The sequence below is a fragment of the Plectropomus leopardus genome, chromosome 13 (genome assembly GCF_008729295.1).
Source record: "Plectropomus leopardus isolate mb chromosome 13, YSFRI_Pleo_2.0, whole genome shotgun sequence".
Lineage (NCBI taxonomy): Eukaryota > Metazoa > Chordata > Actinopteri > Perciformes > Serranidae > Plectropomus > Plectropomus leopardus.
Genome location: NC_056475.1, coordinates 9,840,963 through 9,868,771, shown reverse-complemented (window position 1 = coordinate 9,868,771; position 27,809 = coordinate 9,840,963). Strand labels below are relative to the sequence as shown.

The 27,809-nt window shown below is 36.8% G+C and overlaps 1 protein-coding gene across 1 annotated transcript; it reads left to right on the top strand.

Moving 5' to 3' along the window:
* Window positions 1-27,683, top strand: ttc3 (tetratricopeptide repeat domain 3). Its single transcript, XM_042499126.1, has 46 exons — window positions 1-91; window positions 1,969-2,048; window positions 2,133-2,178; window positions 3,645-3,801; window positions 3,912-3,993; window positions 5,313-5,366; window positions 6,205-6,337; window positions 6,616-6,701; window positions 7,282-7,376; window positions 7,668-7,730; window positions 7,910-7,964; window positions 8,223-8,385; window positions 9,237-9,267; window positions 9,356-9,446; window positions 9,721-9,751; window positions 10,251-10,311; window positions 11,060-11,144; window positions 11,499-11,651; window positions 12,123-12,203; window positions 12,419-12,528; window positions 12,622-12,748; window positions 13,422-13,544; window positions 13,628-13,729; window positions 13,826-13,918; window positions 14,010-14,074; window positions 14,305-14,444; window positions 14,902-15,222; window positions 15,816-16,091; window positions 16,175-16,218; window positions 17,172-17,222; window positions 17,309-17,388; window positions 17,477-17,632; window positions 18,738-19,335; window positions 19,443-19,511; window positions 19,890-20,039; window positions 20,666-20,805; window positions 21,758-21,826; window positions 21,920-22,016; window positions 23,139-23,239; window positions 23,333-23,417; window positions 23,497-23,598; window positions 24,230-24,429; window positions 25,255-25,369; window positions 26,373-26,498; window positions 26,772-26,864; window positions 27,384-27,683. Exons 2-46 carry the CDS (start codon window positions 1,980-1,982, stop codon window positions 27,492-27,494), a joined length of 5,280 nt encoding a protein of 1,759 aa, XP_042355060.1. The 5' UTR covers window positions 1-91; window positions 1,969-1,979; the 3' UTR covers window positions 27,495-27,683.
* The last annotated feature ends 126 nt before the right edge of the window (window positions 27,684-27,809 follow it).

Here is a 27,809-nt window from a genome sequence, read left to right as displayed (position 1 = left end):
GTCTACGTGATCAAATTTTAACTTCCGCATACTAACATGAACAGGAGAAGCGTACATCACTGTTAGGCGTTCAAATAACATTTATCAGAAGGTATGTGCCTCTTTATTAACTACTTTACTGTCACCGTGTTAGTTTTTAAATAGCTAAACAGTGCGCTAATGGTGACTCGGGTCGGTGTTGTTTCCGTCGCGCTATTATCAAAGTGAACGTGAACGTTGATTCGTAGCTATTAAACTTTACAGAGAACAACATGTTATATATAATAGGGCTGATAAACTAAAAAGACAACAGTTTAATGTTGTATAAAGTAGTTCCTAACTGCGCACACACGGTTTTAGCAATGTTACGCAGGTTAGCTTATCGGCTAAAAATGCTAGCGTCAGAATGACCAATAACGAGCAGCTCCGATATGTGACATCATTTCAGGGAGATTTTTGTTCTGAAAATTATTTAAAATAAAGTTTGGCAGCATTTTTTTCCCCAAAAGACAAGCCGAATTACTCATCGCCACTACTTTGTACAGTGTTTGCTGTCACGATCAAAACAGACTGTGGTAGCGTTTATTACACGACATTAAAGGTGAAAATGTAAATGTTATTGCAATGACTCAGGTGCCCGTTTGTTGCCTCTCCCTTTATGTTCAGTGTCCAACACACAAAATGTGAGTAATGCTACAGTAATGAAGACAAGCTAGTTGTTTTAAACTTGACCACACCCAGCTGCTGTATGTTGTGGTTTTAGTGATGTAAAATATATGGAGGGCTCAAGTGAGGGTCGACCGATATTGTTTTTTAATTATAATAATAATGAAAATCTTTCTGTCAATACATAGAATTTGGAATATAACAATGTCCAACACAAACATGTGTTCCCTGTCAGTGTTTTACTATTGTATCTGATGTTTAGTGCTGCATTAAGTGTAAGTTACATTTTTACTGCAGATGTTGCAAATTTTAACTCCATTATATACAATTGGGTAGTTAAATATACGGCAATGCATCATATTCTGTAAGATCATCATTTGTAGCATCGCTGTCCTGCTGTAAGAACCATGTCTCTCTAAGTAAACTTTTCATGGTGTCGTTGAAACAGTCCTGTTTTCAGCTTTGTGCGGTTTATATTTCAGCTGTTCTAAGAGGTTTTTTTAAGGAGTTTATTTGGCTTGAGCTGCGGGAGAATTTTCTTAACACACAAAGGAACAAAAACATTAAAAATCACCACATCAGGAGATTTAAGGTTTTCACTCAATGGGAAGATGATGAAAACTTGTCTTAGAAGTAACCAAAACTGTTAGACAACTGCAGAGCTGTATCACACATGTTCTTCTGGTGAAATTTCATTCATCTCACAGGCTGATTTATGTGTACCACTTGTGGCATACTATATGTCACACTGCACAGCTCTGAAGCAGCACTGTTGTCTTTTTTTATGTACTAACGCCATGCTTTGGACCGTTTGTTCCTCTCAGCCGCGACTCTTCATGTCGGAAGTTTCCTGCAGATTAGTAGACGCTTGAGACTGACTTCATTGTTTTGCAATGAGCAACTGTCATTAAAAATGTGCCAGCAGTGGTTAAACACTGAGAAACCAGTTCTCGATTCCCATCCCTAGTCTATTTTACATGTAGGAAAATCATGCGTTGTATATCTTTAAAGTGTAATGGAATATTCTGACTGTGGTCACTGGTTTCATTTCATTGTCAGATTGTAAGAAAATAAAACCTGCTTGTTGGCAGTAATTTGGTGCACTGTCATGTTTGCTTTTACGCTTGCCTGGTAATGTAATGCTTTCACATTAATGCACACTTTGCAACTGCAAAGTCATTCCACATTATTCCTTTGTGTGCTTTAAAAACCTACAAATTTGCTGAAATCAGACAAGATTTTGCAAGGTGAACATTCAAATGTAATTCACTGTTGCATTTTTTGTAGAATGGATTTGACTAATTCCTGCAAATATTCTTACAGATCTGGATAAAATGTCAGACTCAGAATCTGATTCGGACTATTGTGTTGACTGGGAGGAGCCCAGAGACAAAATGAGTCATGTAAGTTATCAATCAAAATAAGAGCATTTAGTCAATGTATTGTTTTCTGTATGTCTCTGATAAATTGTTTTCTTTCACCCTCAGACTCGTATGTCCACTGATAACACAGTTGTCGCCCTTCGCCCATCAGGTAAGGGACATAAAAGTTTTAACACATCATTCATATTATATCTGATGCTACAAGAATATGTTGTTAAGATTTAAGATTATTTTCAGAGTTGCTTAAGTTAATTGATTTTGCTGTTGAAACAATATAGTGTGATGTATTTTGTCATTGATCATGGGCAACTAGAAAGCAGCATGTTTTCACATATTGCACTATATTGCAAAAGACCATAAACACCTAAAACACTGCTGATTTTTGACAAAAGTTATTGGTTGCAGCAATGGGAAATTTGGGTCATTTATTTGCAAACACTGCCCACTTTTTTGTAATTCCTGACTGGATAAATAAATGCTGAGAAATTAAGTAATAGACTTACCTGTGGAAGAAAACGTAATATCAAAGAGTTTGTTTTATTGTACCTTGATAATGTCTTTGTGCAGTTTGAATTCAGTACAGTAACCTCTATGTAGAGGTGAACTTTTACACAGATTATCAGAACGCTGTCTAGTGAGTTGTTGAAAGGGGAGCCCAGCCTAGCAGGGAGTCACACCTTAATTATGGGAATCATGGGAAGTAAACTTGTTCCAGAATCTCAGCCGCTCGCCCTTTTGTTGTTACAGTAGCAACACAAGACAATTTACACGTCAGTGTTACTTATCCAGGAAAAGTCCCAACTTGGGTTGCCTTTGGGCCTTGTAAACTGGATGTATACGAGCTTATGTTAATCTCCACGCCTTTTGGTCCTTTCAGAAAACATATGTACGAAATCCATGTTTTTAGGAGTCAAAATGTACAAATGGCTGTCTTTTTTCTGTGCTGCATAAATCTGTTGTCTTCTGAAGATTAAGATTCTTTTGTACAATTTGGACTTTAGCGAAGTTTTCTTTTCAGAAGATTTCCCCCACATGCCCTTTTTGAAAAATAAAAAGAGAAAATAGTGGGTTCTGCTGATGGAGCATCTCCTTATTGCTTTTTGTTTGTTTTTGTGTTTTAATACTAAAAATAATAATTAATAATATAGGATTTTATAGCCTACTGCCACTCCTCACTAGTTGGTTTGGGACAGCACTTAATTTAGCAGATACTCCTCATGAACGCTCAAGCTGAGTGGAAGTTGATAGGGAGAGGGTGTAGGGTGTGGTTTAGGAAAGCCCCGTGGTGTTCTGTAATCTACTCAAACATGAAAAACAGTCATGGCTGCCAGTGATGGAGTCGGTTAACAAATGTGATCCGGGAAAGCACCTGTGGTTGAAGTGACAAATGAATTGATAATGCCTGATCACAAATTCCCCCTATGTGATACCTCCAATCATAAGGATGGTAATTTGCATGACAAATAAAGAAGAAAAATGGCTATAATAATCATCTGCTTACATGATCAATTTGACATGCACAGACAGATCACTATAAGGGGATTTCACTGTAGTAAATTTTCTATGCTGTTTTCAGGCAAAATTAAGTTTTTGTGCTGCATTTTTTTTGTTTTTCAGAGGAGACTTTTGAACGATGGAGCTGTCTACCTCTAGAAACGAAGAGAGAAGCTGGACAGCGTTTGAAGATTTGTGCCTTCTGGCTTCCTATTCTGCTGCAGCGTGAGAAAAGTCCTACCGCAGACTGGGCTGTGCAAATAGGTCTAGTTGACTCAAAGTAGGTAGAATTATGAATTGTATCCTAATATTCTTTTAAATCCTCCAAATATAACACTTTCAGCCTTAAATGTTTAGACTGTTTAAGAGCTTATTACTCTCTCCTTCTAGTGACAGCGATGACCTGAGTTTGAAGCAGCTGAAAAAGATTGAAACGCTGGAAGCGATCTTCAGAGCCCTGGAGAGAGGAACTGTAAGTTTACTTGAGGTGTTTTCACACTAAAGGATTTTTTTCTTTATTTAAAGAAACCCAACTTTTTTATTGTGTCTTCACCACAAGAACTAGGAACGATTGTAGTTCTTAGAGAGCTATTTTGATGTAATTGTACAGCGATCGGACCAGATGTTAAATGTTTGCTGATTAGTGAAAAACATGAGCCAGAGCAGCACTTGAATTCCTCAGTATTTTGGATGAATTAGCCGCCTCGGATGGCCTCTTCTACATGACTTCAGGGTCCAACAATAACAGTCATTGTCAGGATTTTTTCCCCAGCAACCCAACACCAAAGAATAGTCACTTTTTTTCCGGCACAGTTTAGTGGGATTTCATACAGAGAACTCCAATTAATCATATTTCCTTGTATTTTGTATGTACTCTGTGTTAACACCTCAGTTTGAAAAGCAGGCATAGTGTATCATGCGCTGTTTCAATGCAATTATAGGTCAGAATACAGGCTCACTCCACTTTCAGCGGCTAGTTTGACCACAGAGATGCTACTGACAGCTAAACATCTGATGCTGTCTTTCAAAGCTCATGTTGGAGAAGCACACGAGAAAAAGATTTGACCTTTCCTGACTGAGAAAAAGAATGCAGTCCAGCTAGCTGCCACTCGAAACTCTGGTCAGCCAGCTGACGCTGTAGTTAGAGTCAGGCGCTGGCAGGGTTAAGTCTTTAGAAGCATTGTCTGGAGAATTATTTAAAGTATTTTTTTGTGTGTGTGTGCGTGCGTGTGTGTGTGTGTGTGTGTGTGTGTGTGTGTGTGCGCATGTGTGTGTGTTTCTCAACAAAAACAGCAGCAACATATTTTTTTTTCTTTTTTACATGATATGGAAATGATGTTTATAAATTGCACCCACATTTCAGCAAATATTCTGTGTCGCATCATGAAAATTATAGAGCCCTACTAAGCCAACTGCCAGTCCACTGACATCACTTAAATGTTTTTACTGGCAGTGCGGATGCAGACAGAAAAAAAAGACAATGAAGGTTGATACTTCTGGGGGAAGCTTTCCAGTGGGCAGTTTCTCTCAGGGGAGTCTTAAGAATTGATTGGTCCAAAAAAATGCCTCATGTAGAAGTTTAGTCACGTCCACAAACAATGGAGCCAGAGGAACTTCAACTATGAATTAAAATAAAATTTAGGGTTCTTCTGAAAGATAATCTGAGTTTAATTGTGAACAGTATGTGAGATCAAGAATAGATTATTGGGTTTGACAGACATGCTATTTGTTTTTTGCCATTTTGGAATTTTTGCTTTTTTATCTAAACTGCTTTCTTCTTCTCTGTTTCAGCTAAAAAAGGAACAGTCGAAGCGCATTGTGTGGTTAAGCAACATGTTTAACTTGGTAAGTCTGGAGAAAGTGACTGTATGCATTGAATATGCAAAAGATTGTCTCCTCATAAGAGTAGAGGTACTTCAAACACCGTTTTGGTTATTAACATAAGACTTTTTTTTTTTTAAGATTCACCTAGATGTACTCTCAGTTACCCTTAAAAATAAAAAGTTTAGTACCTGACCCCGGTGATTACACACATGCTTTATGCCTCAGGTTGATTCTGCTGTGATTTAGGATGAGCCTAGACAACTGTAATTTTGGTTTTGTTCCTTTCATTTCGAGTCGTTGTTGCATATCAAATTTGTAACTGTATGTACAGTTGAGTTGTCTGTGCAGCTGTGAAAACGAAATGGAGCTTTTGGTTAAAACCATCATGTTGAGAACAAACACTAATATATCTAGCAGTCTATTTCAAAATCTCTGCAACGAGCCCTCCATTTATGAAGCTTCGTAAAAGAAGTTTATGGAGCTCTGTTGTAATTTTTGAGGCTGCAGTTTGTGCTGCTCTTCCTTTATTTTCAATGCCGTTTGTAGGTACAGTCCAATTCTATATTGTATCTGCGCAAGTATGACTGCTGTCAGTTAATAATGCATAAATATGATACACATAAATTCTGTGCTCTGAGGCACAGATTTTTAAATCTGAGAAAAACAAGGCACTGACGTCAGATTGGTTTTTGGTATTGGCAGAGAAAAGTGCATCCCTAGAAACAAGCTAAACCTAAATGTCAAAACTATCATAAATTAGAAGAAATACTTTTGTGTACTCTCATTGCCTCTGTACTGTTCAGTGGAGATAGTTGAATAATTCTCTGTTTGACAACTTTATTTGACTTTATGTCGTCAGCGTTCCAAAGAGGTTTTGGATGATGCGATGAACTGGTTGGAGTGGGCAGGAGAACCAACGATCCGGCGACGTATCATGGAACTCGGCCACCGACACATCTGCCTCTCAGCTTTGCACCTTATCTTTACAGAGTGTAAGATACATTAATACTATAGTTCACACACACTGCTGTAGCCATTCGTAATGTGTTTTGTGATTTGTATAAAGAGGAACATTTGTGGCTTTGGAAGTTGGTCAGTTTGCTTTTATACATTCAAAGAACAACATTTCGTATTTACAGAATAGGAATATGCAGTGTTTGATGAGCTGTGCAAACACTGAAGCTACATTTATTGAAAGTAGAAATATGAGAGCAAATCGCAGTTGGTTTTAAAGGTAAATTGACAGACATTTCTCGTTCTCTTCAATCAGTTGCTAAGTATATTCAGGAAATGGGTTCAAACTTGGAGCGAACGATGAAGTCGCTAACAGCCCGACCATCTGACTATCAGATAGAGGTAAGACACAACAACATGATGTGATATAACACGTTTGCTTTAATAGGCATTTTCTATAACCTATACTTATTGTTTGCATACACAAGATGTCAACAAAAATATTTTTGAAATGTAACAGTGCAAAAGAAATGTAAAAATATTCAAAATATATATATTTTTGACACGTAGCACATATCAACAACAGAGCAAAGCGCAGTAAATTAAAAGAGTGCGTTGTCGAAGAAAGGAAGCTGTTCACAGGGGTATCAGATTTATGACACCGTAATAAAAATAGGATATTTCTTAAAAAAGCAGAGAACAGCTTCCCCTTTGATCCATAATCTTTCCATCTGTGGTGTCAAATTCAAAATGCTTCCTCACATTACTTCATTTATGGTTTGGTGTCGTGATTTTCCATCAGGTTCAGTTTCTCCATTTTCCCTAAAGCAACAACAAAAGCATTGTAAACTGATAAAGCAACAGAGCATGCAATGTGTTAGAGGCGCTTAAATTTGGACAGATAATTACAGCTTGAATATTCAGTTCTATCATGTTTGTCCTTAAATGTTTGTCTTATATGTTTGTCTTGTTCCTCATCTAGAAAAGTGAAGAAATGAAGAAAAAAGGAAATGACAACTTCCAGAAAAAGCAGTATGACGACGCTGTGAAGTTTTACTCAAAAGCCATCAAGTTTTAGTAAGTCAATATTGTAATATATTAAAAGTGTCTTTTTCTCAGATATCAAAATGGGTTTTATTTTTTAATCCGTGTAGTTGAATTTGGTTCATGTACAATAGGATATTTCTATTTTTGCTGTGACGGTCTTTTTCATTGATGTATGAAGGGGGCAGAAACACTTCAATATAACACAAAATTTGAAGATAAGTTTCAAAAAGACAGTATTCATTTCAGAGTGATTGTATTAGTTTGTTTAAGTGTAACAACTAAATTGGTAAATATTGTAATTTAAATTTTTTCTCCATGCAGTCCTGACAACCACATCATTTATGGGAACAGAGCGCTCTGTTATATCCGATCTCAGAAATATCTGTAAGTACCACTTACTCTGTAAGTACGCTCCTTTTGTTTTGTGAATATAAACTTAAAAGAAGATGTGAGTGAGTCTTTAGTACAAGTCCCATAATAGAACGAGAACGAATTAAGAGCTATTGTGGGAAATGTGTTTTACTGCTGGTGTTAAGACTTTTTTTTTTTTTTTTTTTTTACAGAAAAGCGGTCGGCGATGGAAAACGTGCTACTCTGATAAAACCACTCTGGGCAAAGGTACTTTATCTCTTTTATGATCCGTTGACAAACATGTAGGAAAGCTCGACATGCAATGGAGAAAATAATGCAATGTTTAATATACAGAAGTTTGGGTTGTTGGGTTGTTGCTGCATCGGAGAGGCGAGGTGAATTTGATAAAGATAGGTGTTGGTTTTGCGCACTTGATTTTTGTTGAGAGAACTGCTGTTGACTCAAGCTTTACTTCAAGTGTTGAGTTTGATGTTAATGTGTTTTTGTGGGGTTTTTTTTTTGCAGGGTCACTACCGCTACTGTGAGGCCCTGTTCTCCTTGGGAGAGTTCAAAATGGCCATTGAAGCCAATAAGTTAGCCCAGAGTCTTTGTAAGAACGACCAGGAGGGGATGAAAGACCTGGAACAGCAACACCAGAAATTCATCGCTGAAAGGCCGGACATCAAAGGTATTGTCACTCCACTCATGTCATGTTCACAGCTGCACTGAAATTCACATTTATTTGTCCAAACAGCAGAAGTTTTTAAGTGAATTTGAAAATTGTAGGTATATTTAAAAAAAGGGGTTTTTTTTACCTAGTTTTTTTTTACGTTTCAAGAACATGTTCCAACATGACACTTGTCATTCATGTAGTTTAAAAACTGCAACGACTTCAAGACTCCCAAAGCAGCAAATTGTGCTGTGTCAACAGTGCAGCGATCTGATGACTTTGACAGTTAACTTAGGATAAGCAGCCTCTCACCTGAAGGATGTCACATCCTCTTTAAAGCTTAAAAATCAAACATGGAAAAAGTTAAGGGAAAAAACTACTTAACATCTTGAAGCTCGCTCACCTGGTAGAACGATCGCCCAATTTCCAAAGGCTAAGTCTTTGCTGCAGCAGCCACATATGTGATCAAACCCTCGGCCCTTTGCTGCAAGTCACACGTGCAGTGAGTTCCTGCGAGCTGTGAAAATGTCTTGTATGCTTGTGTTTTTCCTTTTCCTTTTTTTATAGTTAGTTTTGGAGAAATTCGTATTTATTCATTATTTATTTGTTTATGAAGCTTGCACTTTAATGTGTTTTGCACTTGATGGGGATTGCATCCAATTTCGTTGTGCGTGTACAATGTCAGTAAAGATATTATATTATGTTCTATCCCATTTCTCTCCGCCTTTCATGCTTAGCTGCCCTTTTACGATAAAGGGCAAAAAAAACCCTAAAAAAAAAATCTTAAACTAAAAAAAAAGACCTTCATATTTTTTGTCGTGGAATAAAAATAACCGAATTTAATGTTTGTTTATGTGCTTTGCTTTCAGTGGGACATCCTAAGAAAACTCATAGTAAAAGGTAAGTTTGTGCTACCTGATTATGAACTTTGTGCAAACACGATTAAATAAATGTTGATTAACCTGTTAATGGTGTGTTGTGTTGACAGACTGGGCAGCACTAACCGAGCACAGGGAGCAGACACAAGAACACAGCCAGTAAAAGTTGTTAATAAGCCTGAACCTCCTCCACAAAATAAGGTTAGAAACATTGCCATTTTTCTGTTTACTAAAATATAAAAATAGTTAATCAGTTATTTTTTATCCTCCCTTTTTTAATTTTAAGTATCCCTTCACCAAACCAAATAAATTTTAAAATTCCCCAGTGATGAAAATAATTGTTGCCCATAGTTTGGTCAGTGTGAACCACAAGCTTTATGGTAGTTTAGCAGACATGTAGAAGACACATTTGTTTATACACTGTGTTTGTGTGGCTTTAGTTGAAGTTTATTAGTTAATCTGTGTGTGTCGACAGGTCTCAGATGTTAAATTGGAAAAGCAACCAGGTGAGTCTGTTTAAATGCCTACTGACTGAGTTTAGATCCTGGTAGCGGTATACAAACTATGTCATGTTTGTGTTTTATGTGTTCATATTTTTGTTTTTTACACTTGCTGCAATACAAATTACCCCTTGGGACAAACAATAAATTGAACTGAATTGAATTATACAAGCTGCTATTACATAATTGTAATATTACATTAACATTAGTTATGCAGTTTAAATTGTTGACACCTGAATAAATGTTTTTTCAGAAAGTGTACTCTGCTTCAGGGCTTATAAGCTGATCGACAGAAACACTGAACATTCATTGGCACCAGCTTCTCAATTGTGGGGGTTTTCTGCTGTTCTATGTTTTGTATTATAGTGAATTGAATTAGTTAAAGTAGATTGTTTGTATAGTGTCTTATATTGTTTCTGTATCAGTGAAGCTGAAAAAATAATCCAAATAATGGATTGGTGTTCATGACATTGAACTTCATGGATAATATTTTCTCTCTCTTTAGTGAAAAATGAAAAGACTGCACAGACAGAAAGCAGCACTAAAAACTCTAAACCATCAAAAAGGTGAGTGGAAGTGCTTTACTAATATCAGTGTTTTTATAAATCTCTTCCCTCTCTCTGCCCCAGATCATCATTTTAACGTGTGCAATTGATAATGTCGCAGCATTAAAACATGACACTGACAGATGACAGACACAACAGCAGCACCGAAAAACACTGCGGTCAAGTCAGCTGTCCTGTTTTGATCTGCATCTTTTCAAGCCACTTTTGACAAAAAAAAAAGAACTGCGTCAAGCACATTTCCACGAATAAAACGTCCTTCAAATTTTAATAAAATTTCATGTGATAACTGTCAGTATGTTCATTTTTTGCAAATTTGGCTAAATATGATTAGTGCTTAAATTTTCTGAAACCCAAAACATCTTGTGTGATTGATCAAATTGGTCTGGTGTCCACTTCAGGTTTCTGCCTAAGAAAACTATAAAAGACTTACAAAAAGGATCTTTTTAAAGATTAGTTTGTCCTACAGCCCTGATTTTGAAAGTGGATTTCTTTTGATCAGATCTGGCCGTGCCACAAAATAAGGACACTAAATGGTGCTGTTAAGACGTTGTTTCTACTCAGTGTGAACAGAAAAACAATATCCTGAGTCCTGCTTCATCTGAGTTGGTTTATATGCTGCTTCCTGCGTTCATTTCATCGGCAACTTTGTTATCTCTTGTAATGATCCACCAAGCTCCAGTGAGTTTAAAAGCAGATGACGAGGCTGTTTTTCTGACTGTTAAGCTGATTTAAAATGTTGTGCTTCCAGTGAGGTTTCTTCTAAGACTGGGAAAGGAGAGTCCAGCACCACAGCGAAGAAAAAATCAAAGAATAAAAATCAGCGTGAAGAAAAGGTAATGCTGTGTTGAGGTTTGGAGTTCTGCTCTCGTCATTTGATCAACATGTTGTATCAGTCTTTTGTCATGAGTGTGGTGTTAAGACTTGTAAAGCTTCTCTGGTGTGGGTCAAAAGAAACCTCTGTTAAGACATGTAGCCGCACAGATCCTCGAGCATTGACTCAATGAGGCTATTGTTTGTCCTGCGTTGCAGAAAGATCTTATCAGTCTTTCACACGCTTGGTGGATGGAAATATGCTTTGTTTTAAGAGCACATTGATTTTGCAGTATGTCCAATTTGGCTTTGAAGTCGTAACAGTATGATCAAATGACATAAATGACCTTCTCTTTGATGTGTTTCTGTCTGTTCAGACCCAGAAGGTAGATGACAGTAAAGCGAGTGTGTGTATACAGTTGAGATCGATGGTGCAGGACGCACACACTGCTCTGACTGACCTCCGCAGCCGCAACGCAGAGCAAGCCTTTAGCCAGGCACTGGTCTTACTGGAAATCAACACACCAAAGGTAATCATATCTCTGATGTGTAAACATTATGTACATGACATGACTTTTAGTTTTTGCACAAATGTAAGTTGAGCTTTAAGAACATAAATCTAGATTTGGCTGCAGCTTTGTGGTGCTGTTTATGCGCACGTTTGTCCCGCCTGTAACACCCAGTCGACAGTATTATAATCATGAATTATTTTTTTTTTCCAGCTAAGGGAATTTTTGTAAAAATCTCTCTCTCACTCTTCATATCTTCCCTGTCAGTCTCCACCATCAGCTGTCAAAAACGGTTTTAAAAAAATGCCCCAAATGCTGTGATTTTAAAAAAAAAACACCTAAAAAAACCTGTGAATATATTTCACATTGGCTGTGAAACATTTGGGATTAAAGTTCCTGTTCTCTTCGCAGACACCTACTCAAATGATCTGCAGTTTAAGAACCGTATCAGAGCTTACATAAGAATCATTAGTTTATCTCTTTTTTTTCCAGGAACTTGGACTTTCTACTGTGGATGTTTTGTTGTTGCTGTACGGTCGCGCATCCGCCCTGACAGAAATTGGACAGCCTGAGGTAACTTCAGGACACATGTTGGCTTGTTAGCTCTGTATGGCAACAGCAGTCAAGTTGGACCATTTCATGATGTTTATGTCTTTATAACCTCTACCTGTATTTGGGAATCAAACATCATGTCTTCATGTCTGTAGAGACCTTTGTACTCTTTTGGTCAAAGGAACATTTAAATTAACATCAAGACCTGTAAGTAAATCTCTTGTGTTGTTAAACAGGAACTTGGAGAAGCACAAAGACTTCTGGAGAAGATCAGATCATTTGAGGAGAGGACATTTCAGTGTCTGGTTTACTACGCCGTCGGAAGAGTTTATCTCAAAGAAAACAGGTACAGCGGCTTCTAGTCTTTACCATTTTTGTGTCATTGATTCACAGCTTTTGCTGTTTCAAATGCATGCTTCTCTTTTTCTTCTTCGGACAGGTTTTCAGTTGCTCTGGAGCAGTTTTTAGATTCCCTGCAGACCGTCAAGAATCAAGTAACTCCGGGTAAACTCACCTGGCCTTTAACAAAAGAGGTTGTCAAAGAAACGCAGCCGGACTATTTCAAGGTAAGTTGTCCTTGTAGGTTTATATCAATTCCTGAATCTAGTTGCATGTAAATGCCTTTAAAAACTAATCATACGAAATTGGATCAGAATGTTTGGACACTCATTAATAGACTAAAAGGAAAAATAAAGAAATATGTGTTTACATTCCACTATGACACATAAATCATCAGTGGATTTTTTTGGTAGTTTTTGATCACTGGTGTGTAATTCAGAGTTTCTATGAAATTTGGATGGAATTTAATTTGAGTCATTCTCAGGTCTGGGTTAGTATAGAAAAAATAAGTGTGTGGAAAAATATTTGTTTCACTCTTCACTCCTACGCAGAGTTGCCCCAATGCCTGTGTATCATAGCCTGGAAAACAGCTCCGAATATCAGTGAATTGCATATATACATCTAGTGATTTGTACTCAGATGTCAAGTATGGTTTGAAAAACCTACTGAGAAGTCTGGAAAAGCATTGAATTTTAAAATGGAAAATGTCACTGAACTCTGATCAAGTTTGAGCGATACCAAATCCATTTTAACACGTTTATGCACGTGACTGAAATCTGAGAGTGCAAAACTTAAATGACTCATATGTTGATATGTTGATTCATATGTTTGTGTTAGACTACACTTTTTTATCTGCTTATTGGACTCATCTGACTTGCATTTTCTTTTTCTTTTTATTAGGAAGTTCTGGAGAGTGCTATAGAACTGTGCAAATTTCCTCCTATTCCTGATGCCATTTGTCGACTTGAGAAATGCCTCGGCTCTCCGAAAACTGAAATCTACTTCACTGACCCAGATTTTAAGGTAAATGGCACCTGTGAAACACAGCCACACATTATTCAGTGTTTTAATTAAACTATAATGACGTATATATCTGCTTTATGTAGGGCTTCATTCAGATATGCTGCTGTCAGAGATGTGTCGTTGAATACCACATCGCCTGCTGGAAGACCCTCAAGACATCATCTTTCTCTGAAAAGAATGAAAAGGTACAGATTTTATGATCCATGCACATGAAGCTAAAAGCCAGAGCTGCAGCATTTTCCACCTGCTTCTGCGTCTAAGTATTTATTTTTGTGTTGCAGGATTTCTTACATGAGTCATGTTTGACTCCGGACTGTGTTGGCCAGATCTGTGTAATAAAGATCTATGGTCCAACAGGCCTGGTGAAGTGTAAGGTAAGATGTTTCTCTGCAGGTGAAGCTAAAGAGTCACTGCGCTAAAGATTTACAAGATCAGTGTTGACCCAAGTCCCTCTTTTCTCTTTAGTTTGAAGTTGCCATAACCAAACCACAAACTCCGAAGAAACCCAAAGTGAATCAGAAATGTACAAGGTAAGTTGAGTACAGTCATGCTGGTGTGAAATTGTATAAGAAACATTAATTGATTTAAATAAGGCGCTAATAGCCGCTGGCTCTGCCACCTCCATGTTGAGTATCGTGTCCAAGCAACTCATACACTCTCTCGCAACTCACTTACATAGAGCGCCTTTAAAGGGTCATATACTAATTGACAAGGACTTGATATCTAAAAATCTGCCTTTTTCTCTGTTTTTGATTTTCAGTCTGAAGAAGTTGAAATCCAAGGAGGAGCACAGGCTCAAGAGGAAGCAGCATAAACAGTCATTTCAAGAAAAGCAGGTTATCAACGATGAGATCCTGCAGCAGAAAGACTCAGACTCAGCAACACAGAGTCAACAGAAAGGTAGTGCTCCTTACATCGTCAACATTTTCTTAACTGTCTGGAAAACTTGCGTACAAGGTAGATTTAGTTGTCATTTTTTAAATGTAGTTTAAAAAAAAAAATAAAAATTTGTGCTTAAATCCTGCTACATCTTTGAGAGTCGAAGGAGGAGTGGCCTGTAATAAAGCCTGGAGCCTAGAGTCTGTAATATCTAATCACTTAATATTTCATACATTTTTGTACCTATAATAGATCTTAGACATACATACTACATATTGCAGGATCCAGAGCTATGATGTCTGTATTGATTCTTCTTTTATCTAAATACAGGTTGCTCTTGCTTGCAACTTGCTCTTAGTTACATATTTCTTTACTCAGCTCTTGGGCAACACATTTGTTCACTGTCAGCCAGCAGTTAGCTAAACTACAGCCTAAAAAATGTGTCAGTCACCTTTTTTTTTCCCCGCTGTGTTTTCAGCCTGGTTGGTGTACAGGGATCGAGTTCTTCTGCAGATCAGCCAGAACTTGGAGCTGCTAAGACAGGAGAAGGGCCTCCATGTGTCGGCCCTGATCGGTAGCCTCAAGCCATGGTTGGAGCTGGACTCGTCGAGGGGGAACCAGGTAGCCGTGAGGATACTGAACTGGCAGCAGGAGCAGCTGGAGACTCTAAGTCAGGCTGTCGAGCTGCTACTGGAGAGGAAGAACCGGGTTTGGGCTCGTGTCCTTATCCAAGTACTCAGTTGCTGTCTGGATATAAATCCTAAACTGAACAAATGGGCGTGCCAGCTCAACAATGCAGGTCAGCATTTATCATGTCACTCTAACATACAGTATGAATCCTCACTGTTAAATTGCTCAAAGAATATGAAACAGAAAACATGGAAGAAACCTAATGGAAGTCTGTCACTCGGGTGGTGGATTCACTTTGAAGTTCACTTTGGCATTGATCGAGGGCTGGGGTCAGCAACCTTGCGCACGCATACAACTATTAGCATGCAGTAGCTTCACTAACAGCACACTAACAAGAATAGTGATTAAACAGTGAAAAAGTGCAGCAGACAATTGATTTCACATTTCCACAGTATTTAACATCGCGCTTGATGAGAGCATGAATGTGAATCACATACTGCATTTAGCAGTCGTGACAAGATACTGAGATTTGACTGTCAGGGAGGAGGTCTGCTGCTCAAAACAGATGCCTCAAACAAAAACGGTGGCATGACATAGTTTTTATGGAGCCGTTTGAGGTGTAAAGGATTGACGTTATATTGATGTGGCAAACTGATAAACAAGAAACTTTAAAAATGGCACTTCATCTCAAAAAGGTTGCTGACCCCTGATCGAGGAGAACACATACACTACACTGACCCACTACTTTCTGCTTTTTTTCAGGTCTGAATGCTTCCAAATCCTTCATTGACCGTTATGGAGAGCACTTGGAGCAGCTGGATCTGAGTTTTCTGCTCAACTTTGGCCCGTTGCAGGACGCCATTATAGAGAAACTCGGCACTAGGCCGGAGCTTTTTTCAAGCATTGGCTTATCTGTGACTGAATACCTAAAACAAGCCTCACCACATGACACAAGACTCTTTATCTGGACTCTGGAGGAGCATAGGGACGAGTATGTCTCCTGCCACCCTATACTGGATGAGTATTTTGATATGATGGGTACGTATATTCACCTTTACTAACATTTGATCTGAAGGCGTTCATTTGTTGTTCATGATTTTATTTCCAATATTTTGTTTCAGATGGACATTGTTCGGTCTTAAAAAAGTCTGATGAAAATCAAAATGTAAGTCTTTAGAAAGTGAAGTAAACTGAACTGACTAGTTGGACATTTTGGGAAATAAATCCGTGCAGTACACACAAAGCCAGCAGCTTGTCAGTGAAGCTTAACCTAAAGACTGGAAACCAATGGAAACAGCTAGCACAGGGCATCTGCAGGTTTTTAAAAGTCTTAAAAGACATTAAATTCAATCCCTAAAAAGTCTAAATTTCACTTACAAAGGTTTAGATTTTTTTTTTCTTGCATGGTTTTGGAAGTTTAGTGTCTCATAATGGGCAAGTGCCAATTTTAGCAATAACTTGAATTAATTATTTTTCAATCACTTTATCCACCCATCAATTTACTGTCACTTCTCTGAATCTAGGTCAGGTTACTTCCAGGAAACTGCTTTTTGCAGCTCGTAAAAGTAGTAGTACAGCTGCCGTCTGCTCTCTTCCTGGTGAGGTGGTCTGTAGCGGTGGGAGGAGAAGCAAGGGGCACACTGATTCGAGGCTCGAGTTAACGTTAGTTACATAATCGTCAACTTGAAACCCTCGCTGTGAGCCTTTGTTTCTGGTTAGCTGAGGCTAAACTAGTAGCAAAGTGTTTTCTCCATCTCTGAAAAGGTTTGTGGATACTGACTGTTTTATTTTGTTTATTGTGAGACCCTGTGATTAGCCCAAGTCTCCGGTCCCGGCCTAGATTTTTAAAAGCCTGAAATTGAAGATTAGGAAGCAGAAGTCTAGTTTTCTCTGAAACTACTGGAATTACAACATTCTCAGAGTTTATTATGGGGATTTTGCTCACTGACGTTAAAATTAAACTGCCTACTCGAGCTTTAATTTGTACAAAACCGAAGTGAGAGCCTATAAATAGTCAAGCACATAAGTGTATTTCCCAAAATGTAAATCTATTCCATTATAACATGTTTTAACCATGTGGATCTGGCAGTTTCCTCATTCAGTTGTTTTTAATTTCAGAATTCTCCTATGAAGAGTCGAGGCAGGAAAAAGAAACAGAAGGAGCCAAAGGTCAGTAGAAGTCTGATTGTTGCTTGTAAAGAGGAAAAAGTCTTAATAGTGTCACTCTGAAGTGTTTTCTCTTATGTTCCTCTCAGGGTGTTATTGTTTTGTCTGGGATGAGGGGCATAACTCCAAGAGATGAGTGGGAACAAGACTTTATTGAAGATGACTCTTTGTAAGTTACATCCTCCACATATTTTATTTATATCTATAATAATTATAATGATAGCTATTTTTATAACGTTGAGATTTGGTGTCAACAGATCATTCCTTCACCCCGGTGATCCGTTCAGTGTGCCAAGTCACCTTCGAGAGCAAGTGGCTGATTTTGAGGACCAGTACAACACCACCAGACACAGAGCACACTTTAAAAGCATTTTGGACAACAACCCCGACCCAACAAAAGAGAGTTTGTATGAGTAAGTACAAGTGGAATAATTTTGAGATATATAATATTATCATTTTCTGCTTCTACTCCGCTGGTTCTGACAGGGAAATATTTTATATCTTTATCTACTTCATCTTTTACTCCACTACACTGATATTAATTATACTCTTTACATATAAAAACTAGGGTTGAGTCTATTGTGAAATTCTGTGCCGATACCGATTTCTTTGTTATTATGCGGTTGTTTATACTTTTTGTTATTTATTTCCTTTTTGTGACAGGGAAACAAAGTAATCTGTACTAAAAAAAAAATGACTGTTTAAAGTCATTAAGCCCAAAACTTCAGTGATAAAAATGTATGAAGCAATCTTAAGTATAAACTTTCACTTAAAAAAAAAAAAAAAACAGCTTCAGGGCCTGTTGTAGCACACCTGATTGCGCAGCCTCCCCATGTACAGAGGCTGTGTCCTCACCGCAGCGGCCATGGGTTCAACTCCAACTTGCGGCCCTTAGCTGCATGTCATCCCCTCTCTCTCCCCCGTCCACTTACGCTGTATCCAAATAAAGGCAAAAGCTAAAAAGCTAAAGAAATCTTTCTCTCTCTAAAAAATACTTCAAAACCTTTTTAGTATTTATAAACTATCATGATCTTCTCTGTAATATCTGTTTTATATTGCTGTCTTTAAAAAAATCAACAAATTTCCTCTTCAAACACAGAATTTATTCAAGTTTTTTGTCAAAAACTAAATTTTACAATATTACACAAATTTCATCTTATTTGCAGATATGACAGTCAACAAGGGGTATGTTGGCTGACGCTGATGTTCAGCTAATAAATTGGTGCACCCCTAGTGAAAACATTCGATAAACATATATATATATATATATATATATATATATATATATATATATATATAAACATATATATATATATATATATATATATAATGTACATTTGTTACACTGCCTCTGTTTTTGGCCTTTTTGGCTTTTTACTTGCAACATCTACAAATATATAAAAAACCAAATACTTGGAATAGTGGGTTTAGCTGCTAGAAAAGCAATGACGATGCATACGATAATCTTCATGCATATTCTCCTCTTTGATTTGAATATTTGGATGTCTCTCTGTGCAGCTACTTTGCTCAGATCTTAGAGGAGCATGGTCCGCTGGTTGCTGATGACCCTCTGCTGGTTGGTGAACTGGTGAATTTTCCCGCCGAGGCTCAGCAAACGATCCAAAAATCAGGCGGCTTCGAGTCCTTCCTCCTGGAGTCCCTTCGCTTCATAAAGATGGGGCGGTGTATCGGCTTGACTAGGCACGCCGTCTCCCTGCAGCAGGCCGGACACGGAGCCTGCCTGGACGACCTGGATGAAATAGACTCAGACTCTCCTGATTTTGTTGCTGGTCATGATCCTGCTTTCACAAGATATCTGGGCTGTTATTCATCAGCACAGACTGAATTCTGTCCCGTCCTCCCAAGCGATTATTTATTTGACCCTCAGCCTCCTCCATTTGGCCAGTCAGCTAGTGGAGTAACTCTAAATCAACTGAATGATCCATTATACCTTTGGGCGAATGGGGACAGTCAACAGCATGCCTACTTTTTACCTGATGACTTCGGGGAGCTGGATCTACCTGCCACTGACGGTCATGGGGGACTTTTGGAAACTTCTTCGGTTACTTCAAGGACAAGTGAAGAAAGCCCTTTGAAGAAACACGCAGAAGTTCAGGTCAATAACTTGACTGATTTTTAAATACATTAGATGGAATATGTAAAACGTAAGTGACTGCTGAATTGTGTGTAAAATTAAAATGCTGTTTTGTTTCGTTCTCTCAGACGTGTCAGGAGACCATGAGGAGCGTAGCGGTGAATACAGAGATGCACGAGCGTTTTGAGAGCTGCCAGGTTAGTTCCACATAGCTTCGTCTGTTACCTGTGACTGTTAAAGTGGCGGCGGACTGATACTGGAGGTTTGACACTGATATTTATTTGAATTTTTGGACATTACTCTGATTACAATTTTCTTCGTTTTTTGAAATCAACAAATAATTTTGACATCTGTTAAATTTTTCTTTTATTTGTGTTTTGTTTGATCAACTTAAAAATGAACTGTTCTCTGGTAATGCTGTCAAAATTATTGATTCATATTGATTCTGAATATTTGAAACATTTTCAAAACTCATTTTCCACAGTATTGGAATATCGATATAGATAGTAGATGTTTCCGGTTGCACCTTTAAAGAGTTTTGTTGTTGACCGTTTTTGGCGTTGTTTGTTCTTCAGGGCGACATCAATAAAAAATTAAAGACCAACAAGGAGTTGGAGCAGAAGATTATGAACATGGAGAGGGGCTATGACAAAGTCAACCTGAGACACAAAGAAGACATTGCTGTTCTTGAGGAAGACGTTCAGAAGATCAATGCCAATATACAAGTAGGTCCATACACCGTTATAATTACAGTAGATTTATAGGATTATATAAACCTTTATTGTTCCCCAGAGGAGGAATTTTAGTTGTTGCTGCAGCTCAGTGAAAGAAGTAATTACGGATAAATAGTGAAGGCAAAAAAATTATCAAAGAGGTATATAAAAGTAAAAAAGAAGATATCTTAAATTTCTTTTAAATTTGTATATTTTTTTTCTAATGCACCTGATGGAATATCATTCAAACTGGTGTATTATTTAGTTAGAGTGGCCTTTATCTGTTTTTGCAAATTAACTAATATAAACAGAATACATTAGACTTATATATCATGAGATTACTGATATTAAATGGAAATATAATTTACATATATTACAGTATATAATGTAATAGATTACACATTTACATAATATAGTATTGGTCATAAGATATTGTACAAGGCAAGGTTAAAGGTATTAATATATTCTAATAATAGGTTAGTAAAGCAATCTGAAATAAGATATGAAATATAATATTGTATAGTATACCCTAAATAATTAAGTATAACATAAGTAAAAGTATAACAAAAAATATATGTAAAAGGTGATGAGCTGAATTATGATAACTTAAGTGTTAACAGATGTTTTCTGTCATCAAGGTGACCAAAAAGGAGCTGGCGCTGTTCCAGCAGAAACTGGAGGAGGAGGTGAAGAAGGACCAGAAGGAGAAGAAAGCCAACCAGGAGGGACTGAAGTCTCTGAAGCTGGAGATAGACGAGCTGGTGGAAGAGCAGGGGAGGTGAGACTGAGGCTGAAAAGTAACGAAGTACAATCACTCAATTACTGTGCTTAATTTTTGAAGTACTTGTATTGGAATAAAGTTGTGATATGAAACAGACCAAGCAGCAGTGAAGTGCAGCCTGAGGTGAGCTGCCAGACAGTGTCCATGGAAAGATCGCTTCAAGCTGTGTTAGTTTGATTCTGTGTGTGGCCAAACTAAAAGCTTGAAATAAGTTTTATTTTTAACTTTTAGCAGTGAGTTGTGGCCAGAGAATATCTGCAGCCAATCAGTGAGCAGTCCTGTGACTCCTGTGACATGTTGACCTGTGTAACAGAGAGATTCGTCTCGCCTTAAAACACACAAACAGCAACAAACTAATTATTTCGGCGAGCCACACCGTGCCCCCTGCTTGGTTTGTTTCCGACATAAAGCAGAAAAAAATGGAAGAAGAGAATATTACACTTTTACTCCACTGCATTTATTTCATAACTTTAGTTCCTACATATCTGAATGTTTAGTAGATTGACACAAAACATAGTCAGCCCAAAATTAGGATGTATTACTGTAGATCAAGATGCTCAGTGGTCCAAAAAGTAATTAAAAAAACAACGCGTCAGTAATTACAATCCAGTAATATAATGTTTAACTATGTATATGTGATGGGCCTTTCTGCATAGTGAGTATGTTTACTTTTGGTACTTAACGTGTATTTTGAAGTGCAGAGTATTTCTACACTGTGGTTTTTACTACTTTTACTTAAGTGAAAGAGCGGAGTACGTTGATCACTTCGGACATTTTTGTCCCGATTTATTTATTTATTTATTGCTTTCATTTTTTTTTTTTATTATTGAAGCATCTCAGTTGGTAGCTTGAACCTAATCTTGCATTCTTGAATCATAAATGTTGCTGCATCTTGCTGCTGCTAAAAACACATTTTTTGTTTGTTACTTTCTTTTTTTCCTGTCTGTAGTCTTACCCATAGCATCCGAGAGAAGAAAAGCAGCTATGACACAAAGTTTCATGATTTCATAGAGCTGAGGTAAGTTGTGAGCAAAGACTTAAAAATGAAGCATAAAGTAAAAGACTTCCAGATTGTTTTTGGTAACTTCTTTTCCTCTTTTTTTCCTCTCAGCAACCAGTCAGCAGCTGAGAAGATGAGTCTAGAGGATGAGATCAAGCGCTGTAAGGCCTTGTTTAGCTCAGTGACCAGGAGGTCTCACGCAGCTCAGGTACGTCTCATTTTTTGATCCCAGTCATACTCATATGATTAAGTTGGTTCTCACCTACATATCTCTACATTGTGCTGTGTAATGCTTTGTTGCCCCCTCCAGTTGAAATATAACAATAAAAAATGATGAATGAATATAAATATGGTGTAGAAAAAATATTAGATATAGTTCAGAAAAATATGATGTAGGAAAAAATTAAAATTTGTGCTAAAACAATGTTAATATTATGCAGAAAAAACAAGTTGCAGGAAAAAAGTACAGAAAGTATAAACATAATGACAAAAAAATATTTAAATATGCTGCTGAAAAAAATAAATGATGCAAAAAATATTTAAAATGGTACATACAAATATTTAACATGGTGCAAAAATATCAGATATGAAAAAAATTACCAAATATGGTGCAGAAGAAGTAGATATTTTTCAGAAAAAATATTCAATATATTACTGTGTAGAGAAATATTTAAAAAATCACTGCAGAAAAATATTAAATATAGTGTAGAAAAATATTGAGAATGGTTCAAAAAATATTGCAGAAGTGCAGAATTTTTTTTTTTAAATATTAAATTAATCGCAAAAAAATGTTAATATATTGTGGAAAAAAGGAGCCATGCAGAGGAATACTGGAGTGAATGAAATGTTTGTAATAACCGCCATCTTTAATCCAAAAATATTCAAATTAAAAAACTCTTCTAAAATAAATGTACACTAAATTTAAAATATTTCACACCTTCTTTTTTTTCAGCATATTATATTGAATAAAATGCATGCAGGAAGTGTGTGGGTGGGACTGGTATTCATTTCCACTGAAACTTGTTTAATTAATCACATTAAATTCACAATATGTAAAACAGATTACAGGAAAGTTTTAGCAAATATGCAGAGACAGGAAATGGCATTGTTGTATCCATTGTAATTCTGCTGTGTCTTTAATTCTATTAGAAATATCAAAGTATTTTGAAACATTTAATTTATCATTTATCAGTAGAAGAAATGGGTAAAAAAATGTTATTATTAAGATAAACTTACTTTGCTTTTCTTCTCAGCTTTTCTGTGCTCAGGTTGGAGTTACTGTTCATCAAGCTCAGTAAATTACTTAACCTTCATTGTTTTGCTCTTCAAGGTGTCAGTCGTGGAGAGCAGTCGTCAGGGTTTGTACGGCCTCTACAGAGAGCTGGCCAACGGCAAGGCTCTGCTGACCAAACTGGACAAAGCACTACACAGGTTTATTAAAGAAGAGTGAAATCACACTTTTTAATGAGACGAGACCAGCTGGTGTCAGACTTATTCATGTTTGATGTCCTTCATCCCCTCCAGATATCCAAACCAAGAGCTGGAAATAACTCGAAGCAGCTGGAGAGTTAAAGTACAAGAAGTTGAAAAGAAAATCGCCGCCGCGGAGGTAAAAAATCTGACAAATAGACGTCAAAGAAGAGGACTCGTCTGTATGATATGAGACTTAATCTCCTTTTGTTTCACAGGCTCGTTACAAGGAGCAGCTGGATCAGGTGAAGAACGGCGGAAGAGTCAGTGAGCTGCCTCCAGTCGCCACCACCAACCAGCCTGAACCTGCAGCTGCACCAGTAAGACACTTAGACCAGTCTAACCAGTACAACATATTATCATTATTTATTAACAATTATTTCAACTTTTCTGTTTTTATCATCATAGAAGAAAACCTTTGAAGTTATTTTTTTATACACAATTCAGATTTTTTGCTTTTTATTTTGTGAAATCTGATGAAAAAGCATGTCTGATTTTTGTAGATGTAATTGTAATGACACAATTTCAATCCTTAATATAATACTATTGTTTAATGGCTTATATAACCTTTTATCTTAGGTTATACACATTTTAGAGATATAAATTATTTGAAGATACTCCAAAAAATCACATCCCAACAAGCAAAAATACCAGTGTAGGCACTGGTGGACCATTTCTATTGCAGTGTTCAAAGGGTTAAAGTCCTTAAGATGTAACTTTTTGTGTGATGGTGAATTAAAAGATTTTAAAAAGATCAATAAGTGATTAAATAATAAGTGAAATATAATCACTACTACTGCTATAATCACTACTGCTACTACTGCCCCATCTACTACTATTACCGCAACTACTGCTGTTTAAGAAATTAGAAACAATATAAAAATCACTGATAATTTACCAGTAATACCAAAGTAAATGTAAACTCTCTCCTGTCCTCTGATGATGTTGCAGCTGTTAGCAGCAGCCAAAGAGTTCGCTCCTCCATCTTTGGCCTCACGCGGTGCTTCTCCGATCGTCCACCCGCCTGCAGCTGAAGCATCGGCCGCTCCGCCTCAGCATAAAGCTCCGACCAGGACGCCGGAGCCTTCGCACAACACGGTGTTTGACAAAGCCATGGAGCGCCTGACCACCATGTTCCCTGACTATACCAGGTAACACTGAAATGTTAACTCTGCATCAGCTGTTAAAAAAACTTCATTTTTGTCTCACAATTTGTGTATCAGGTTGGTTTCCTTTTTTTCAGTGTTTAGTATTCCCTACTAGAGCCAAATTGATTTATCAGACATTAGTTTTTTGCAGATATATTGTTATCTTTGTATTTGTAAGCCTATAAGCATTGATGGAAAGTATATTTACCCAAGTACTGCACATAAGTACAATTTTAAAATACTTGTTCTTGAATCGTTTATTTTCAATTTTAGGGTACTTTATACTTTTACTCCACATGCAAAATATTGCTCTTTTCTCTCCACTACATTTATTTGACACTTACAGTTACATTAAAAAAGGTTTAATCAGTTATTGTTGGTTATAAATTTTGTTTTGACCAGCTCATCGATTAATCAACTAATTGTTGCAGCTCTAAAAAAGATTCACTGTTAAATCCGTCTGACAGAGAGCACCGATTTGTTTTTTTTAAATTACGGTACGTCCTGCTTAGCATATATCTTGGTCATAATAAGTAAAAACAAAAATAAAAAATGTTTTGTTGTATTTTCTAAAAAGAAAAAAAAACTTGGCAGATATATTTTGTACTATCAGGCTCTAAAATCCAGTATGTGTTGGGCTTTACTTGTCAAATTCAAGCAAGTTGCTTTTTTGGCAATTTTTTTTTTTTTTTTTCTACACATCATACCTTTTTATTTATATATTAATTTGCTCATTCTTGTGAAGTACAAAGAATGGAAGCAAACAAAAGGACAAACTGAGCATTTAAACTGAAGAAATAAAAATGGACTCTGTGTTTGTATCTTCAGATCAGACTTGTCGAGGTTTGTTCAGGAGCTGCGCTCATCCAGCGGTGGAAGCCTCAGCAACATGGCGTTGCAGGATATGGTCGGCGGAGTGACACAGCTCATCCTGGACCATCAGGTAGTTATTTTAACAGAGAGATTTGGATCTGATCTGTTACAGACTCGGGGGAAATAATCCCCCAATTTGATGTGCATAAATAAACCAGACCTGATTAGAAAAGAATAAACCATATTGGACAAATATAAGACAGCAGCTCATTCTCTAACAGCTGTCCTATCCTGTAAGAGATATTTCAAGGATAAGATATCAAATCCTTGAAGCATTTTTCTTTAAAACATAATTACTCCCATTAAAGCAGTTAAAAAAAATCATAATTACATATTTGAAATTATGTTTCAGAATTAATGTAATTTCTAAGCACATTTTCAGATGTTTTCCTTGTTTGTTTATTTTTTGTAAACTTTTTAAAACTCAATTTATGTAATTTTCTTGTATGTTTTACGAAACTAACTTATTGCTATTTTTTCATCTCTTCTTTTGCTGTTTATTGTCTTCACAAATTCAAATCAAGCCAATTTTCTCAGTTTTCAAAGTGTTAAACTTGTGCTTGAAGAGCACTCCGCAAAAACCGTAAAACTGACTGAAAACGTGCAAACTTAACAATTTATAGGCTACAAGCACCTGACAATTAAACAGGTCAGCTTGGCAAAAACAAAACGAAACAGATTCATCCGACAGTAAAACAGATGAAAGAAAAATAGCACACAATAATTAACAGTAAAAACTCATTAAAACAGGTTTAAATAAACAATCAGACAACAGGATGGCAACAAAAGGTGAAAATTAAGTGGTTTTATTGCAAATACTAGATTAAATAAAATGAAATATTCCCTGTGTGAAAATATCGTGCTGTTCTGAATTTAATATAACTTTCTCCCCCCATATTATCAAATGTAATTTCCAGAAAAAATATTGATAATCTTGTGTCTCATGTTAATCTGTACCCGGCCGGACACAGAGGTTCCCACTCAGGTCTCTGTTTGGCTCTGTGAGGACCTCTGGTGCTGATTATCTCCGTCATTTGTCATCTGAGAACACTTCATTTTGTTTTTCCTCCCAGGAGAAGCTCAACGCTGCCAAATCAAACACCGTGGGACGTGGGAGTCCGGCTCAAAATGCCACCGCGCCTTTTGTCATCCCAGCGTGGCAGTCACTCGGACACCAGAGAGTCACACACCCCAACGCAGTAAGTCCAAAAATCATCTGTTAGAAAAGTTGTCACTTTTATTTTCTTTTACTACCTGTTTACAAATCTGTATATACTGTATACATGTATTACTTCTCATTTCATATATGCATTTACTACATCCTTGTTTACATCCCAGTTGAAGCATTTTTCCATCCCAATGTACGCTGAAGAACAAGAACTAAACTGTGTGTGTGTGTGTGTGTGTGTGTGTGTGTGTGTGTGTGTGTGTGTGTGTGTGTGTGCGCGCGCGCGCGCACGCCTTGGATTCAGCTGAATGCGGAGGATCCTTGCATCATCTGTCATGAAGATATGAGTCCAGATGACATCTATGTGCTGGAATGCAGACACAGCTTCCACCTCAAGGTGAGCAGAGATACTCTCCAGATGTTGATAAATAAATAATAAATAAATAAAGTATAACATGCTGTTCTGTGTCATTTATGACATACTATACTACACTTTTAAGGATTTTTATGACAGGCTATACTGTGACATTGTGTGATTTAATTTTTTTTGTTTTTGACATGCTACATTATTATTTTTTTAAAGAATTAATGGTATTTGCAATGGTATATGCTCTTTAAAAGACTTTTAAAAATTATGATTTTTTATATTATTTCACTTTTATTTAATATGACCCCTTTTTTCTTTAAAACATTCAATAATGACATACTATACCATGGCTTTTTTTTATGACATTAGAATTTGACTTTAAAAAATGATGTTTTTGATAATTTTTTAGGGACATACTCTAACATTTTAAGGAATTTTTGGACAGCACACATTACTGTGACGTTTTCAATAGTGTTTTTGACGTCGTCATCTTTTCAGATGACATGCAGTAGTATGAACTCTTAATGTCTAGCATTTGTTTTTATTCAGTGCATAAGGTCGTGGCTGAAGGAGCAGAGCACCTGTCCCACCTGCAGAGATCATGCATTGCTGTCTGAAGATTTCCCTGTGCTGCCTGGGAGAAAGCGCCAAGCCCTGTGACGTCTTCACCCAGTCTCAACACTCCTTTTCCTCAATATCCCCTCAATATACCCTTCACCACTCACATGTGTGATTTTTTTCTTTTTCTTAAATATGTGATCTTTTTTTTTTCTTAAATCACAGTTTTTTTGTACCCTGAAAAATGTTCAATCAGGCGATTTATATTTGAATAAACATAAAATAATCTTGCCTTAGTGATCAAAATTTTTGCTTTTCAAACTATTAAAATCTTTAATAACTGCCCTTATTATCGATTTCTGCGAGAAGATATCTCAAAATATTTACTTAAAAATATGTTATTAAATAAAAAATATT